The sequence below is a fragment of the Betta splendens genome, chromosome 13 (assembly GCF_900634795.4).
Source record: "Betta splendens chromosome 13, fBetSpl5.4, whole genome shotgun sequence".
Lineage (NCBI taxonomy): Eukaryota > Metazoa > Chordata > Actinopteri > Anabantiformes > Osphronemidae > Betta > Betta splendens.
Genome location: NC_040893.2, coordinates 16756113 through 16774016, shown reverse-complemented (window position 1 = coordinate 16774016; position 17904 = coordinate 16756113). Strand labels below are relative to the sequence as shown.

Sequence of the window (17904 nt, the reverse complement as noted above, 5' to 3'; positions counted from 1 at the left end):
TGACGCGTACCTGCGCTCGTGGCTGTCAGATGTGTCCTGCAGCATCGGGTGCATCTCCTCCTGGGGCGAGGGGGTGAGCGTGGCTGTGGACTGGTGGCTGTAAGACACAGCGGCAGGGGAGGATGCTGCGCCTCGTATCGGGGGAGTGGGCCCCCGCTCCATCTCCTCTTCCTCCTCGAGCTCATCAGGCTGCAGGTACATGTGAGAAGGGGGCATGGGGCACTGCATGTCTGGGTCACAGCTGCCAGCGGAGAGAAACAAGCCTCGTTACCTTCATATCACTCACTGAAAACATGAATGTTTTTATACACTGAAGCCAGAAGAGCATGCACTAAATATTCATGCAGTCTTTCTATCAAGGTTTGACATGACTAGCAGTAATAGATAGAAAGCCCTTAGGGTACACGCTTGCAATGAATGCAAGAAACAGGAGAAAAGGCAGGAAAATGAACCAGTATTTAAATGTTGTGTGAGCGTGCCTGTGTCTTTGTGTCTGCGCAGACATTTCCCACCTTTCTTCCAGCGGCAGAGAGTATTCTTCTGTGTTCCGACTTGGAGGTGGGTTTGCAGGGGGAGGGGGCAGAAGGTCAGTCCAATTCATTGTGCTCTGTTTGGGTAGTTTGGGGGTGCGCATTCCCTTCTTTTGACCCTGACTTCCTGCTCAAAACATGGGAGGAGAAAAAGAAAAGCATGTCATCAGTCACAAAGCACCTATAGTATAGACACGTTTCCTACAGCACCTGACTATGAAAACACATAAATTATTAATGCTGAGGTAACAAGCACAGAATTGACAGCAGGTAACATGTATTAATAAGACTGACTGAAGAGGAAACCATCATTTATGGCAAACCTCCCCATATTTAAGTGTGCACACATGCCTCTCTGTCATTAAGTGATAAGGCTGCTACCCATAAAAAAACAGTGCTTTTCCTACAGTGTTTTTATTTCAGAAAGGGTCCAATTAATATCCAACTAAGAGAATTGTGAACCAATGAGCTGTGAGGTGCAGGGAACACTAAAGGCTTCTACTTAATGGCTTGAACTTAAAATGCAATATAAGAATGGATACATGGCATTAAGGTGGCAGTGTTGCATGCTGTCTGCAATGAGCTATCATTTGTCCTTGTCCACCGACACTGAGACCCTAATGAAATTAAATTGTTCCCTGCTGGAATTAAAGTAAAGCCAATTAAGAGAGGTAAACGTGCAACGAGCAAAGACAAACAGAAATAAGGAAAGGAAAACAAAACAGAATTGTTAATAAAAAGATGATCGTAACGAGGCTGCTGCCTGACACAGTGCTCATGCTTCTGTGTGGAATCACTGTTGTCAACTTCCTCCCTTCTTTTGATTCAGATTTTCGTCTTTCTTAAGGCATCTTTCTTTCAGTTTCTCTAAAAAAGGCTGTCATGAAAATTAATCAAATTACCATTTTAAAGCAGGAACTATTAGTCCCTAAGTGATTTGCAGCTTTGGAAAAAAACTGGCATTTTCAAATGGAGCTTGTGGGGTGTATGTGATTATAAGCTTCACCACAATAATAAGCTGGGGAAATACTTGGCAGTTACATTTGGACAAAAGAAGCTTAAAAAGTAAACTAGAGAACGATTCTAAATATACTGAGAATTAAGCCTCTCTATATCCCCTTCCAGCATGTAGCCTCCCTGAAACAGCATCCTACCTGATGTGCTGCTGCTGCCTCGGTCGGAGCTGTTGTAGGAGCCCACAGTGTGGCTGTCGTGGCTCTGGTTGTAGGGGATAGTGGCTGGCACAGGGTTGTCGCCTCCTCTGTAGCGGTCTGATAGCGGGAGGAATTCATAGTTTGGTTAGTTTGGATTCAGCAAATGTTACAACTCAGATGACGACATCACAGCACGATGTACAGTAAACCATGAAATGGCGTGACACAAAGTAGAGCGGTACCCATGACAAAAGGCATGCGCTTTGTGGTGTTTTAGTCTCAGGTGAGTGAACACATGCAACATCTGCACAAGAACCTCCAAACTATCACACACGTGGTTCCTTTCTTTGGGTACAAGGTGGTGATAGCTTCGCTCGTGATTCCAAAGATACCAGAGTTATCTTTGTCTGCGACGCCAAAAATAAATCCTCACACCTGCCTTAGTCACACAAAAGCAACCCAGGCACCGTCCAAAAGCAGTTCAGACCTGGCACACATTTAGCAGCGAAGATTATGCATGATTGCATGGAGGGTGTAGAGGGATTATATGAATGCCACACAGACAGCCAGAAAGAGAATGATGGCGCCTGCGTTGACTGAAAAGGAATGAGACAGAACCAAGGAAAATAGGAGCATGGAACGCTTCTACAGGCTTCCGCAGAGAGCCAGAAGAGAAGAGGACAGAGGAAAAATCAAGTGGAGAAATATTGTGGCTCGGAGATGAAGGCAGCAACAACGGCTGCTGGGTATTTCCACACACTCACCCTTGTTCAGCTTGTTCTGCTCCATGATGCTGTACTGCAGCTGGGAGCTCATTTCTTGCTTCTGTTGGAGCGAGGTGGGCTTCCAGCAGTGTTTCTCATTAACCTCGCCTCCAACCCCGAGTCCACCTCCGCTCCCTCCAGTTCCTCGGTCGGAGTTGATGTTGTTGCCCAGGATGGAGGACTGGATGAGCTGGGTGGTGGCGTAAGGCGTGGGCTGACCTCCTGGGCCCACAAAGCGCCCGTCTTTAAGGTTGGGGCTGTTGAAGGTCTTCATCTCGTTGATCTTGTTGGACAGGTCTACATCTCCATAGACTCCTGACTCTGGAACCATGAGGTTGGTTTGCTTATTGTCCATCTGGTTGTTATAATTGGCGATGCAGTCAGCTGGAGAATATGAGGAGGTTTTTAGTCTTCCTGGCACAAAGGGCATCAGGTGATCTACTACACAGCCGAAAGCGTTTATTTGAGAAAAGCTAGAGACATTTCTACGCTCAGTTCAAGCTTGCGAAGGGTCCGTGCGGCCACCAGGGAGACGTCTCTATTGCCTTTTAGTCCTGGTTTTGTTTGCCAAATGATGATCTAGTTTAGGTGAGTGACACAGGTGGTAATACACCTTCCCAGTTCAGTCTCACCCGCAACTCTGTGGGTGTCATATCTGCTCTTCTCCATCTGACGGTGGGAGCGTCTTGGCTCATTGAGAGGGACAGAGAGACATGTCTGTATCAAAGACCTGGAATGAGGCTTGCAGTAAAAGCACAGCTCCACTGACAGATCCAATTTTCCCTGGCTCATAAAATATTCAAATCCTCCAGCAGATCTGAGAGCCCGGCCTTGCGGTAAATACCAAGGACAGCCATAGGTGCACGGCGCTCGTGCAACGCGCCTCACATTTCAGCTGCGCCGAGCAGCTCCACACTTCAAAGGTTGATGTGTGAAAGGGCCCCTATGGCTGAGATAAAGGGACATTAACTCCTATTTCTTTGCTCTGTCACCTAGTCAGTGATCCTCTTAATGTTCAGAGTTTAGGTTTGGCACACACACAAAGCATGCGTCTAGCAAGCTCCTTAGTGTCATACAGTGGGGGTATCATGCGAGGAGTGAGGGCTGCCTCTAGCCTGTTATTCCCTGTTAAACACCTCACATCGTGTTAAGGTACAGTTAAACACTTCATCCTCAGAAGGGTGATTAGCACCAGGAAAAAAAACGAACTCTACGTCGATGAATTATTAATCCTCATTGGTACAGGTTTGAAGGAAAAACTATTGAATGGATGGTTGGATGTTGGGCCAAACAGCTGGATAGGAATTATGGGCTGCCCTTAAAGGCGTACTCCCAAAGTGCATAATTTAGAACATAAAGCACTTCATTGCAGTCCAAGTTTCCAAGGATAGGGCTGTTTAAGGCCTGAGCCAAGGCTGAAAATTAATAACATTAAGTTGTGTATCATCCAAGCTGAAGCGTTTGGCTGCAACTTTTACTCTGTTCTCCTTTCAAGCAGGTCAGTGTGAGTCTGAATGGGAATATTTTCCTAAATTTATACAGTACAGCAGTCGAATCGGGAGTGTGGGGCCGAACTCACTTCCTTTTGTTGACATCTGTACTAGGGCTGAATGACTAAAAGGCCACTTGGTCGTTTTCCATACTGCATGCCTCACTATTTCCCAACTACTCCACGCTTTAGTCCCTCTCATCCGCTCTACTTCAGTGCATGTTTCCTTTCATCTCCACTTCCTGGCACACCTTCGTTTCCTCTCTGTCATCCTCTCTGCTCCTGCTTCTGGCCACTCTCTGCAAGTCCAGCCTTGACCTCTTCGCCCGCTGCACATTTCTTAAATAACTGAGCACTTAGGGGAAATTACATTACCGGCTATAACAACAGTATGGAAATCAGCGGAGCAATTTGATTAGCAACAGAGTCGAAGCCATGAGACCCTCTCAGTGTGCTCCTTTTTATTTCCTGCCTAAAACAGCTCCACTTTAACCTTAGATAAATCAAACACACAAGCAGACAGCCGCTCTTAATCCTAATATTACTCCAGGTTTTTCTTGTGGAGACCTAAAGAAAGGAGAATTACACACAACAACTCTCCAGGGAGATAACCCAGATTTCACTTCCTCTAGCACTGCAGACTCCCCGAGCTCCTGCATCCCTTATCTCTACAGTTATTTTGTCAAGGACTACATCATTTCCTTTGAGGGCGAGTGTTGATTTTGCCTCCTCGCAGCGGCGTCAACGCGACATACCTGGACGGCTGTATGTGGCCAAGTTGCTGTCGCTGTTGCCATTGCCTGCAGTGCAGCAGTTGATGCTGCAGTCGTTGTGGTTGGAGCAGGAGTTGGGCCATGTGTCAGCCAGCCAGGGCTGAGTGGCAGAATCTCCAATGTTCAGCAAACCAGGCCTGAAGAAAAATGTAACCAAATGGTTAACAACAGTGGGAGACTAAGCCAACACCACAGTGACATTTATGTGAATGAACAAAAACACCCGCAGTAACATAATATTTGAAAAAGAAGATTATGTGGAGTTTATTTATCCACCAGCTGAAAATAGCTAAACTAGAAATCCGGATTTAGTGCGTTTTGCCTTGCGCCACACATACATACTGTACATACGCACACAGACACGCATACATGCGCCTGGGGAGAACATTAGGGGGAAAAAAGCCCAGCTAAATAGATTGTGTGCTTGACTTGCTCACGGCCGATGACACTTTCCCTGAGCCCTGGTGAGCATTAGCGATCCGCCCGGATTAGACCGCCAAAGAAAATTTACAAAATGTGCGTCCTGATCATTCAGTGAACCACAAACGCTCCCCGAGTGGATACAAACGTGTCACACAACATCTCTATCAGTTAAACAAAAGTTTGTTTTATCCGCAAGAGAGGAAGAACGGAATAGAAACTCAAGCAGTCAGCGTCTGGCCATCCATCTCTATTGTATACGTGTCTCGCTCCTATTTCATCGCCTATAATCCCAATACAATAGAAGATCACTTGTTCAGGTTGACCTGAAGCCGGACGCTGAGCGTTAAGAGAGCTGAGAATGAATCGCCTCCCTATTGCTGGAGAAATGAATCAACCTGGCATACAAAGAGAAAGCAGGCTACTCCAACAGAGACGTACTGTACATTGGTTAAAGCTCCACAGTACGACTCCTAGCTTTCACATCCCACTGCTGAATTACAGTAGCAGTGAATTACGTTTCCTCATTACCACTCAAATGGCTCGTTTCTTGGATTCATACTGGGTAATGAACACATTTGTCTTTTACAGTCAAATACTATTTCACAATAGCTCCTCAATCACCGCAGTACGTTGATGTTGTGGGACCATTGTCTGGCAAAGCTGCATATGGGATTCAATCACAGAGCAGCATAATATAATGAATGCGGAACATGACTACATTATTGTGTGTGTACTTTTTTCGTAACTGCTGTCATCCAATGGATATAATATATGAGCATTAATGAGTCAGTACAGTATTTAAGAAGCCTAATTGTGCATTGTCTTGATATTTGTTGTTTCACAACACAAAGTGGCGTGTGCACGTCTCCATTAATGCTTCACAGCGATGCTATGGCGCAGCCTTGTGGTTGGCTCTGGCTCTTTGCTATATGGGATGGGCTCCTGGCACATGATATGGGGCTTTGTTCGTGTTGGTATCATGCTTTTAATGTGCCTCCATACCCCTCCTCAGCTCTCTGCTGTTTCAGAAAGGCACAGCACTCCCCCTAGTGTGAGTCAAACACAAGTACACCGCCCAAGCCCACTCCCTATTTTACCATCCACCTCCTGTTCAGTTTGTGATTAAATTAAATTTTCATTATTCTGTTCTTTCATATAGTTATTGACTCTGTTAAATGTGAAATATTATTTCACATTTATTTATTTCACCTTATATTTCAAAGAAATAAATCAGCTCTTACCTTCCAGCGCTGCTTACACCTTCTCCTCCTCTCTGATATGCCACTGAGGAGACAGAAAAGCCATGTTACTACCGACATCCAATCATCAAGTTTCACACTGCCATAAAAGGTCAGCAACAATTATTCATATGATGTGAATGGTCAGCTTAGCAAGCAATGATGGGATTGCACCTCCATGCATGTGCATCAGTTTAAGTGGGCATGGGAGTGAACGTGTGTGGCATGGTTTGGGCTGAGTCACACACACACGGTCACACAAACAGGCGGCAGCGGGAGCAGGAGGATATGTAAGAGGCTTATGAAGAACAGAGATGCAGAGCTCTTTGGTTGTCTGGCTCAGGTTCAGTGTGTTTGAAGCTTTGTGTGCTGCAAGTTGGACTCTTTCAAGGAGCTCTAAGCCGCCGGTGTGCGAAGGAGAGATAAACTTCCAACTTTAATTACAATCTCTTCCCTGAGAGGAGAGAAGCTGGGAGAGGGGTGCGTTATAGCCATAGCCATAGCTATGTCTGTTCCCTGTCAGTTACAAAAAAAAAAAAAAAAAAAATTGAGGACGTGTTGTTTTGGCCTCGTGTTGACATCATTTCTATGCAATTATCCCAAATTGGTTGTTGATTAAAAATCAGTTTTGTGACCGGTGATGTCACCGTTTCACACTGGATGCCAGCGTAGGGATAAGCCAGGAAGATTTCCACTAGATCATTAAACGAGATCACAACCGCAAAATTATTCTTGCTTGCAAGCCTTGAGGGAGATAGAAACAACACCGCTGCTGTTCAGGTAGATCCACTAAACATACAGGATCAGCCAGTGTAACTACAAAAAGCTTATTGTTTCTAATTGCCTCTCTTACTCTCCTGAACTTACACGTTGACATTTACATACATTAGCCAGTGCTACAGTACTGCAAACACCCCAACACACCTCCACACATCCATAAGATAATAACTTGGGCACTTTTCCGGCAGTTGCCCATCTAATTGCTATGTTGAACTACAGTTAGTGTCAACCTGAGGTTTCCCAGTCATAGGATCAAGCCACCACTAGTTTTACAGCATCATTGTGGCATGGCTTGTTCTATGTTCTGACATGACCCAAACTGTTAGTTTAGGTAGATGATTGGCCTCTTTGCTTGGTAAACATCGGTGCCCTGTATTACAGGCAGGAATGTAGTGAAAAGTGCGGTGCAGAGTTGTACAGTGAGTGACGGAGGCAATAAAAGTTGTTCTCACCTGTTGGCGTGAAAGTAAAGGATGGCACTGTGGGAACAGAAAAATGGGTTATTATTGTGCATTAGTAGCTACAATCTTTACAGCATTTAAAGTACACGGTTACGCTGCGGTTGTACTCCAGGTACTGTATGTGCTTCATTTCCACAGAACGTGTGTGTTCACACGCTACCCGCTGCCCTCTAAACTTTGATCCCTCAGACATCACTAGACCCCAACTGGGGGAAGTAAGTGTTCGGCCAGCTGCTGGTTCAGATCCTGGCCGCAGCTGTCAAAGGCCTGCTGGTCAGGGGTCATGCTCCAGGGAGATATTTGTAGCACTCACATCATCACCAACATGGCTCAATTACTGACACTGTGTGGCCCTTGTGGAAAACATCAACGCACCGGAGGCTGTGTAGTGTCTGGTGTGGTCTGTGAACATCTCCTGTACACACAGGCCACACCGGCTCCTTTGTTTGTTGTGGATGAATACTACTCTATGCATTGTGGCTCATGCAACATTATGCCATTATTGTGGCTTTAAATATGTGCATTTTGGAAATGTTGCTGTTTGCCCTTAACTGAAACTGTATCTTCAAGAGACATCTGAGAGGCAGACACTGATGTCACATTCTCACTTCCTCAGACAGTTAATTTATGCATCACCTGTGCCAACACATGTCCTCTAAATGCCACAATCCTCTTATCATGTTTGAATCTCTCCTCTTTGACGCTCAGACTAGTTTAAAGATTCAAGTGGCTGGATGGCTTTTATCTGTTTGATCGGGGCCTTTGAAGAGGAGACACGATCAGTTGAGATGCAAAACCGAGAATTGTAAATGTGAGTGAAATACATAAATGTGATTTCCGTCACAGATGTTCAGGCAGAGGCAGACCTGCAGTAGCTGTAACTAAACGATTGCTCAACGTCAAGTAATTATCCAGTTACTGTGAAAAAGACCTAAAGGTTTATACACATTATACACTAGCATGCACTGTGGCATACATACAGTACTGCATTGAACAAAGAAGTACCTAATCCTAGAGATAACGAAAAAGCTACATTTCTGACTATTAAAAAACCCATAGAGCTTAAGCTGAAGTGTCTCTCACTTTCACAATACCCTGTATTAACATAACTGCAGTGGATTCAGAACAGGGCTCAGCCTGTGATTTCTGTGTGACAGCCCCAGATTACTAACAACAACAGCCAGTCTATTGTGTTTGTGTCTCAGGGTTGAAGGGTGAATCTCCTCTAGCCTGGCAGTCAGCAATAAACCTGAGCCCAGGAGGAGCTACGGCCCAGGTAGCGCTCACGGGCAGCAGCTGCACAGCCCAAGGCCACACATCAAGCCGGCCTCAAACCCACGGCCTAATAGCTGTCTTTATAGTCCAACAATTGTGTGTGGAGGTGCGGCATGTCATGAGCGCCGCCACTTAGAGTTTAGTCAGATAAAAGCTGGTTCAACGTCGCTGCTGGGAAACGGCTAACGTAGCCCACACTCTCATGAGCAATGGCGCTCGGATTCTGAAAATCATGCGGTGCTGTAAGCAGACATATACCGGGGTTGTTCAGGTCAGTCTAGAAGGACAGCTAGAGCATTTCAAGCATGTGAAAACGTCGGTATGAGCTGGATAAAGAGGCACTAAGGGAAGACATTCCCCTTTTCTGCACAGTCACGAGGGGGGAGTTGTTTGGACCCCAAAAATGTACTTTACTGAAAACACTCTTCACACAGGCCCTGCAGAATTAGGGTGACAGAAGTATGAAAAAGAAATAAAAGACGTCTTCATGCAGGCCTCTCACTGGGAGCTCACATCACAGCTTAAAGTACTCTGCTGGAGAGGACTTTTAGGTAGACTTCACCCAGAGCGCGGTACAAAGACATCTGTGTGTGTGTGACAGGGAGGATGTCAGGGAGTCTGGCAGCATGCGGGAGGAGGTAGATAGCGAGAAGTGGATTGAATAAGAAAGAAAGCCACTAAAAACAATCGCAACGAATCTCACAACGAGTGAGGAAACTTCTTGGTACCTCTGCAGAACAGGCCAACAGTTTGAAATGAACTGTCGCACTAACCTTTGCGTATGCCTGCATAGCTGCTGGACAGTCCATTCCTCTTCTTCCTGTGTCTGTACAACCAGATACTGAAGACCATGAGAATAATCCAGCAAGCAGCTCCGATCCCTGCTATAAAGGCCGGCTGCTTGACCACGTCTGAGATCTGCTGGGACAGCGGGTTCTGTGAGGTCTCAGGGTCTGATATTCGCCCTGACGCATCTGTGGATGAAAGAATGCAATGAAATAAATGGTGCAGCAATAACTGGAACGTGAAAACAGGTGGGACTACAAATACGGCAAATGCAAACAGAGGAAAAAAGCCAGAAATAGGAAGCACGGATGAATAAGAACATTCGCAGAGGAACAAAAAGATTTTTCATCTCTGCAGGTGTTTGTGCAACCGACTTGGAGATGGAGTCGTTTCTCGCCATTACTCAAAAGGCTTTCGTTGCATATCTAAGTCAACAGTAGCAGGTGAGCAGACAAAAGACATTCAACCAGAGCCTGCGCACCGCAGCAGCCTGATGGAGTCAATTACGTCAGGCCACGGTAGTTTTACGATCACATAAATAAATCTATTCAAAAATTCAGACACCACGGTAATTAGGAAAGTGAGACACATCTGTGAAAGCCGGAGGTGTGAATGCCTTAAAGCTGTTGCTACTGTGCACGGCTGCTCACAACAGCCTCGCTCTGTCTGTTTTTCTCATCTGTTTGTTCTCTCTGTGTTCGTCCCTCATCTGCGATACATGAAATGAACTTCAGCAGGTTGCCCCCCCCGCTCAGAAAATTCTTCATGTTCATGTTTCTTCACAACTCTTTCAAGTCGTAGCCGCTCGTATCTATCAGCTCTCAAAGCTGGAGGCAAAAACGCTTCCCCAACAACAAAACGAGCTGCCTTCCCCCCCCCCCACACACACACACAGGCTTTTGTGCGCCTTTGTCTGCCTTTGTCTCAGTCCACGTCTCGTAACGGCTGCGTCTGTCTTCCCGTTTGGTGGCTACGTCTGGCCGAGTGCACGGACCAAGCCGATGTGACTAAGCGGCCCGCTAGGGACCGTGCAGGTATCTGGGCTGGGATGACGCGTACACGCTCAGAGTGTGACAAATGCATTTGGGTGAAGCGCCGGTCCCCGAGGCACATTGTTCCACTCCGGTGTTGAAACATGGCAACAATCACCACAGGAACTCTTGAAGTGAGAGAAATTGTATCAGTCACAGCCAATGCTTCTCCGTACCCATCCCAGCCCACTCAATCATACTTTTAAAACCAGATGGAGTCTCTCTCCCCCATCTTACTATTCATGTGTTTTCCTTCCCTCTCCAGAGCTTTTGGGAATAAAAACTGTCAAAATATATGTCTGCCTGAACTAAAAGGACAAAAAACACAAGTAAAATATAACAGCTAGCCCCAGTGCAGCCTAGGCTGTGTTTCTTAGCATTAATGACATGTCATGTCAGAGCCCTGAGTGCAGGATTCATTATTGCCTTTGTTGTTTGAAGCCAAGCTGAGGCAGAAAATATTGTATCCTTGACTGCAGAATGGAGCAGGGTGGGGCAGCCGTGCAGGAATTTAATGTGCCGCTGTTGATCTGGGTGCAATCAGCCGAGGCTAAAAGCAGTGTACAAAAGCCGCAAAAGTTCCCTGTCAGTCAGAGTCGTCATGCTCGTCTATTTGATTGTTTTTCTCTCAAAGTAATGACTTCAATTTTAGTTTTTAAGTATCAGTACTAGTAATAAAAGGAAAAACATGCAGCGGCTTGAACATGTCCATTCCTACAAAGAAGAGAATTACATAATTGTCTGTTTACTTGCCAACAAGTCAGATAACTGCAAAGCTCTTAATTTGAGGTGACTGGAATAATGCCCTAATTATTTGTCAGATGAGTGAGCCTCATCCAGGAGGCAAGGAACGCACTGAAGGCTAGCAACGCTTCCACTGGAAAACAACTAAAAGAATGACATGAGAAAAGTGAAACTTGGCGGTACCCACCAAGCTGGAAGAAGGTGATATCGCTCTTGACCCCGGGACCTGCCCCGGTGCTGGCTGCTACCTCCACGCTGTAGCGGATCCCTGGGGCCAGACTGGGAATCAGCACGGATAAGGTTGAGCCGTCAACTGTACGGTTGATGTGGTACCTGCTCTCATTCCCCAAGCACCAAATCTGTCATAACAGAGACAGACACAGATTGAGGCAGTGTTCTGAGTGTTTTGGAACAACATTCGCTTTGTAGCTGCCAGCAGTCTGTGTCCTTAAAATTGGCCGGTGCTGGTCTTGCTGCATTTTACATATGGATATTATGTTACATTGGTAAGGTCAGAAAACTTACAACATTTTACACGGCTGAGAACAACACAGGGTTAGAATTAGCTCAAGTAGCCATAACATGTCATGTTATGATCTGTAATCAGCACAACCCAAACTCTGCAAGGTAAGTGGAGCTGCTCCCAGGAAGGAGAGCTGTCTCTAATGCAGACCTCCACATCCTGAACCCCCTGCTGCCCTGCTTTTGTTAGCAGCCACCTCCCTCATCATGTAACCAGGTAACAAATGCACACGTCCTGAGACGCATTAGTGTGTGAATGTCTTTGCTCTTCTGTGAATCCTTCGAGCCCTTAAATTTCCTCCGTGCTGAGCAGAAGTGCCACTAAGGACCGTGCTCAGTAATGAGCAGGGAACACTCTCAAGCTGAACTTAAAAACCATGAAATTGCTCTAAAGCCTATCGACACAAAACATTTACCTGGAAAATTAACAGTGGCTTAACTTTTCTCTGTGGCTCCGCTTCATCTACCCTTACGTCCCTACCTTACATTTCTCGTGACACAAAAACATTTTCCAATTAAAATACTGGGCTTCCAGAGGAGAGGAGAGACAGTGGTGACTCGAGTGAGGTCATTAACAAAAGAGTAGAGAGGGAGGAGGAAGAGGAGGGCACTCACAGAGACGTGCTTTAGGTTGACAGGTGCATTAACACAGTCTCATAGAAATGACTGGAATTATAATGGAGACCTGCCTCTTCATTTTTATGACCTTGGTTATTATTGTAGCTTGTTGACCTCCAGATTTCTACATACACTACCTCCCTCTACATGGATAGACCAGCAAATTCACAGGATGGCTACAGAATATTTTAGCTTGTGTGTATTTCATGCTTTTAAAATCCTATTGCTTTCCATTTAGTGGAGTAAAATCGAACAAGTAACATACAGTTATCTAACATATCGATCTCTCTGAAATGTGCTACACTCCAACCAGTCACATTTGTGTAACTTTACGCTCTCCACCAGATGGCAGTGTAATACAAGTCTTCCACAGGCTGCTCTGCCTTTCACACCTTTCCTCCTCTGTCTGCACACAGAGGAGCAGCCCGAGGTGTGTACAAAGGTGCACCTCTACCAGGAATTAAGCACCTTTCCTGGTAAGTTCATTGTCCTTCGAGCTCTTATCTGCTCTGTCGGGCATCCCTGTTTTTGTCTCTTTTATGTCTCTATACTCTGGATGGTTTTTTGTTACCTTGTATTCCTGGACCACCCCATTCTGCTCCTCTTCTGGAGGGGGTTGCCAGGAGACTATGATGGCAGTCCCATTGTCCTCACTCTCAGTCACTGTAACCTCACGAGGTGGGGCGCTGGGGGCTGAGGGGTGTAGACAAAAGATAAAAAAAACACACATTCATACATGATACAATTTTTTTCTTCCACAGCTGCATGCAATCTCGTCCTGTCTGCTGCCATCTCATTTATTTGTTAAAATGTGTCTTTTATCCCAGTGTGAGACTGAAGCTGAGGGGAGAACAAAGGACTAATAATGAAAAATTTAAAAAAGTAAAAAATCAAGATAGTTCACTTCAAGTGAGGGTAAATAAAAGCAAATGACTGTTTACTCAAAACAGACATGGTGACACTGCGATGGGGCGTATGGTGGGGTGTGAAAGCCAACCTGTGGTTCAGCAGTAATTAAGCTGAAACAATTATGAATGCAACATAAAAAGGCTGTAATCACACTTTTAGTGAGCGTTATAAAAAACATTTTTCTGCTTATGGAAGAACAAACAACGTGTTCAGAGCGTCGACAACAATTATCAACAAAAATTGTGAACAAAGGAGAATCCAGCAGAAAGAGATCAAAACACTCCCACACAAGCACCCCCCCCACACACACGCACACACTTGGTGTCTAGTACAAATTCACATTGCTCGCAACTGTTTGCTGCAGATTACAAATTGCAGTAGGATTTCAACCAGTTATCATCAGACTGGCACGACCACACCCTAAGAAGAATGAATCTAACACTGGCACTGGAGTGTTGGACGTAGGTTTCCATAGGGCCTTTTAACGGCCTGAACATCCACTCCATCATGCTTGAATGCACCACATCTGAACATAACATAATTCTGCCCTCGCTGCCTGCTGCGAACAGCTGTCGTATGCTCCCACACACGCACGCTGAGCAAATAAAAATGTGTAAACATGAAAACTTGCATGCACACATGCAATCGCTAAAGCGTGCACACATGCAGTCACACACATTCAAACCCCCCACCTTCTTCCAATGTCTTGCCAATTTTGACATCACTGTCTGTTCCCTGGAACTCGTTGAAGAAAGGGCGCACTTTGAATTCATACGTGACTCCCTTCCGAAGCTGGGGGACAACTGCGCTGTCCTCCCCGGGGGTGCGCACTTCAAACACAGCCCAGTCGCTCTTCTGGAGCCCCTCTGGTGCAGGCCTGTACATCACTTTGTAGCCCTGGATGTACTGAGACTGCTGCTCCACCTAGTGATATTGCACAGGAGCACAGAGAAAGACAGTGTCAGCTTGGCTTCATTATGTGGAAAATGAAACAGTAATGTAATAGATCGTAGCATCACTGGACAGCTACAGACTCATGCGACTGATTCACCAGGCGCTGGGTGGAATGGGGTGCTAACTCATCACATCACCCGTCTGTTTATCCATCCACATCTACATCTCTCTTTCTAACTGTCTGTCTATGCGCCATTTGGAGCAGCAGCGATTTGCGCAAACCGCAGTATGAGGTCATTGGCCAGAGGTTCCTCTAAGTCTGGAGCTGGTTAAATAGGGCCCAGACTCCCAGAACAGACTGTCTCATCCTGTCCTGAGTGCCTGCTGAAGTCAAGGATGAAGGGGGGAAAAGTGGATCTAAAGACAACCAGAAGCAAAGTACAACAAGTTAAACGGTGTCTGATGTAGCTAAATAAAGAGGATACACGTAATTGGAGGGGATTTGCGTCTTAGTTTTTTCTTAGGATAATTAATGTTGCTTTGTGATCCGGTGAAAAGAATAGCTGCTAACCAGTATGCTAATATCCCTACAAGTCCCTGTGGAGGGCGAGCAGCGCTGGCTTGTAAAGATTTTAGTGATTTCTTTATCCCTTGCCTGTAAAATATGCTGCTGGCTCAGGTGGTCTTCATTAGTCTGGAAACTGCACAACCATTTACCACAACACAAAGGAAAAAGTAAAACCAAAAAAGCTCCACACTGGGAACAGATTTAAGCTCAAAAGTAAGGAAACTGCTTTGCTGAACCATAATGTCAGTCTCTCCATGTTATGTCATGTGTCTTTCTGTCCCATTAATCACTGAGGAGGCTTAGTAATATCTGAGAATGAAGAGGGAGTCTCATGGCTGTTCTTGGCCTTTAGTGAGTCATGTAGGGTATGGTTCATTTTGTATCAGCACAGAAACTAACCCCCCAATTCTACTTCCTCCCACCTATCTGCTTGAACATCTGTAAGCCATTTCCACTCAAGAGCACGAGCTGCCCACCTCTTCCTTCTCACTTGTATTATTTTAACAGCCATCAAGTGTTTCTAATCTGGCAGGGCACAGGCTGGCACGCCACACACTACTACACAGCACCACAAGGTTGGCTCTGTAGTGGAGCTGTTGGATACACAGCAAACCCACTGTGAACAAAGTGGCAGGTTTTTGGGTTCTTGCCAAGCGATCGGACTAATGGCAGATACTTTTAATATTAGCACATTAGCTCAGCTGAGTTGGCTGATAAATTTACCGTGAAAAAAATATCACTGCACTGACCTTGGAACTCTGACGACCAGCTACACCAGCAAACTAAATGGCCCTGTGCCCTTGGCTGCAGGGAGTTTAAACAGGAAAAGTGACAGGTGTCCTTTCATGGAGAAAAATATACTCACTGTCCACTGCACCCGGACAGAGGAGGAGGAGAGGATGGTCGGGTTGTGCAGGTGGATGACCACATCTCCCAACTCCTTTTGGATCTGACGATGATCCACACCCTGACTGGTGGGAGGGATATCTAATTGCAGAGGCACATACATAAAAAGATTCAATAGTTTGGTCATGAATAAAAACCAACAACATCACCACCACTGTATTCCACATCATAGTGGTATCAATAGAAGGCAGTTGTCACCTTGTGTTTTCACAGCATCGGTTATAGGACTGGGATCGCTCAGCCCATAGGCGTTGGCTGCCCGTACCAAGAAGAGGTAGACTGCACTGGGCTTCAAGCCCTTCAGTACAAATGACTCAGTTTTCACATGCTCTGCCAAGGTCTGCCAGCTACTCCCTGATGCATGACTGTGGAGACAGCAAATAGAAATTAAAAAGGGCTTCTATTAAGGCCATGCACTAGCTTGTTTATAGGTGGTCAAGCTGATTCATTCAACCTAAAGGCCTCTACGACATAGGAGGTTGGCGTTGCTCCTGAATTAAGGTTAGGCTTCCAGGAAAGGGTGACGGAGGTGCGAGTAACATCAGTGACCTCCGGTTTGGAAGGGGCACTGGGAATCAGGTTGGGGTCAGTAGGTCTGTTCGGCTGGACCGGGACTCCAAACTCTAAAGGTTAGACAGACGTAAGAAAGGAAACATGGCAGCATGTACTTTAGAGCTTTTTGCCAGTAAACAGACACTCAAAGCATACTCAGCCTTCACTGTTGATTTTAAACTTGTGTAGACTGAACTTAATAAGAGGCGAAGCTTGACTGGCATACCTTGGACTTCTAAGTAGGCTTTCCACGATGCTTCGCCACTGGGTGTGGAGGCGATGCAGGTGTACGTGCCAGTGTCACCAAGCTGGAGGAGAAGAGGGGGAGTACATTTGGTTAAAATTTAAATTATTCAAATGTGTGAATCTGGTAGCAGCCTCTTGTTCTGCCGTGTGCTGCCGCCTGTCTCAAAGCTAGAAACTAGAGGAAAGCAGCTGGAAAGGCCAAGTGGCAGACAATTCCTACTCAAATGGAAATGATTTTCACAGGATCATAGACTAATTGGAGACCTTTTTCCTCTATCATTCCCCTGAGAGCCAAACATGGAAGAGACTGCTCCATGCAACAGATGTGGTTAATATATATGTCTGAACCCTGATCATTTACATGCACAGCATGGACGTTTTAGACTCTGTTGTGAGTATGCTTAGGAACTAGACAACACTGGAAGGCACGCATACTTGTATCTAAGCTGATCCTCATTTAAATAGTGGAAAATGTGATCTGGACTGGCATTAAACTACACATACAGTAGAGACAATAACGTTGTCCATGTGCCAGATTGTTTTGTTCCAAAGTGCAGCATTTCATGAAAATTCTCCCTTCCTGTCCAAAAATCAGTGCATTGACACTGGAATCTGAAATTAGACCAAAAACATATGGCTGTTTCTTGAATTGTGGCCAAAACACATCACAATTTAACTGGAATAAATTGACAAGGCAGGCAAATAAAGTTGCCAAAGCCATATAACATATTTCCACACTGTTGCGTGTTTAAAACTGTCATCTGTATAAACTGCAGCCTGGGCTTCGTTGATGTAGCTAGCTTTTGTCATGTAAATAAAAGTATGAAACTCATTCAAAACCAAAATGCTGTCAGGAAGTAATGACATCTTCATTAATGTAAAGTGTCTGCAGAGTTTACTCGGCTGCAGCGGGAAAGCGCTTCAGATGCACCCCCCTCTGCGTGCCTCGCACTGGTGGCCCAATCACACCACAATCCTGTCACCGCAAGACACGCCAGCGTTCATCAGAACACCTCAAACTGACGCGAACTCTGACCCTGTGACGCCTCCATCTGGAGGACGGGTAAGCACCCCCCGCCTAACAGTGCGTTCTCTGTCACACAGCGTGCCTTCTCCGACGCGCACACAAACACATATGCTCACACACTAAATTACACACAAAACCCACTGTGCTCGCTGACTGACAGCAACTACAGACTGTTCAACTTCACAGACTCCATTTCAAACCCGCGACAACTGAC

The 17904-nt window shown here is 45.7% G+C and overlaps 1 protein-coding gene across 12 annotated transcripts in view; it reads right to left on the bottom strand.

Moving 5' to 3' along the window:
• The window catches only part of robo1 (roundabout, axon guidance receptor, homolog 1 (Drosophila)), a 172667-nt gene that overhangs the window by 5447 nt on the left and 149316 nt on the right, over positions 1–17904 (bottom strand). For all 12 annotated transcript variants that reach the window (XM_055513884.1, XM_055513882.1, XM_055513883.1 and 9 more), the window contains 15 exons: positions 16644–16725; positions 16320–16488; positions 16064–16230; positions 15825–15946; positions 14190–14421; positions 13160–13281; positions 11636–11807; positions 9661–9861; positions 7604–7630; positions 6375–6417; positions 4693–4847; positions 2449–2832; positions 1685–1801; positions 513–657; positions 11–241 (listed from right to left, as the gene is read on the bottom strand). In XM_055513884.1, the coding sequence (XP_055369859.1) occupies positions 11–241; positions 513–657; positions 1685–1801; positions 2449–2832; positions 4693–4847; positions 6375–6417; positions 7604–7630; positions 9661–9861; positions 11636–11807; positions 13160–13281; positions 14190–14421; positions 15825–15946; positions 16064–16230; positions 16320–16488; positions 16644–16725 (2369 nt within the window). The remainder of the gene's footprint in view (positions 1–10; positions 242–512; positions 658–1684; positions 1802–2448; positions 2833–4692; positions 4848–6374; positions 6418–7603; positions 7631–9660; positions 9862–11635; positions 11808–13159; positions 13282–14189; positions 14422–15824; positions 15947–16063; positions 16231–16319; positions 16489–16643; positions 16726–17904) is intronic.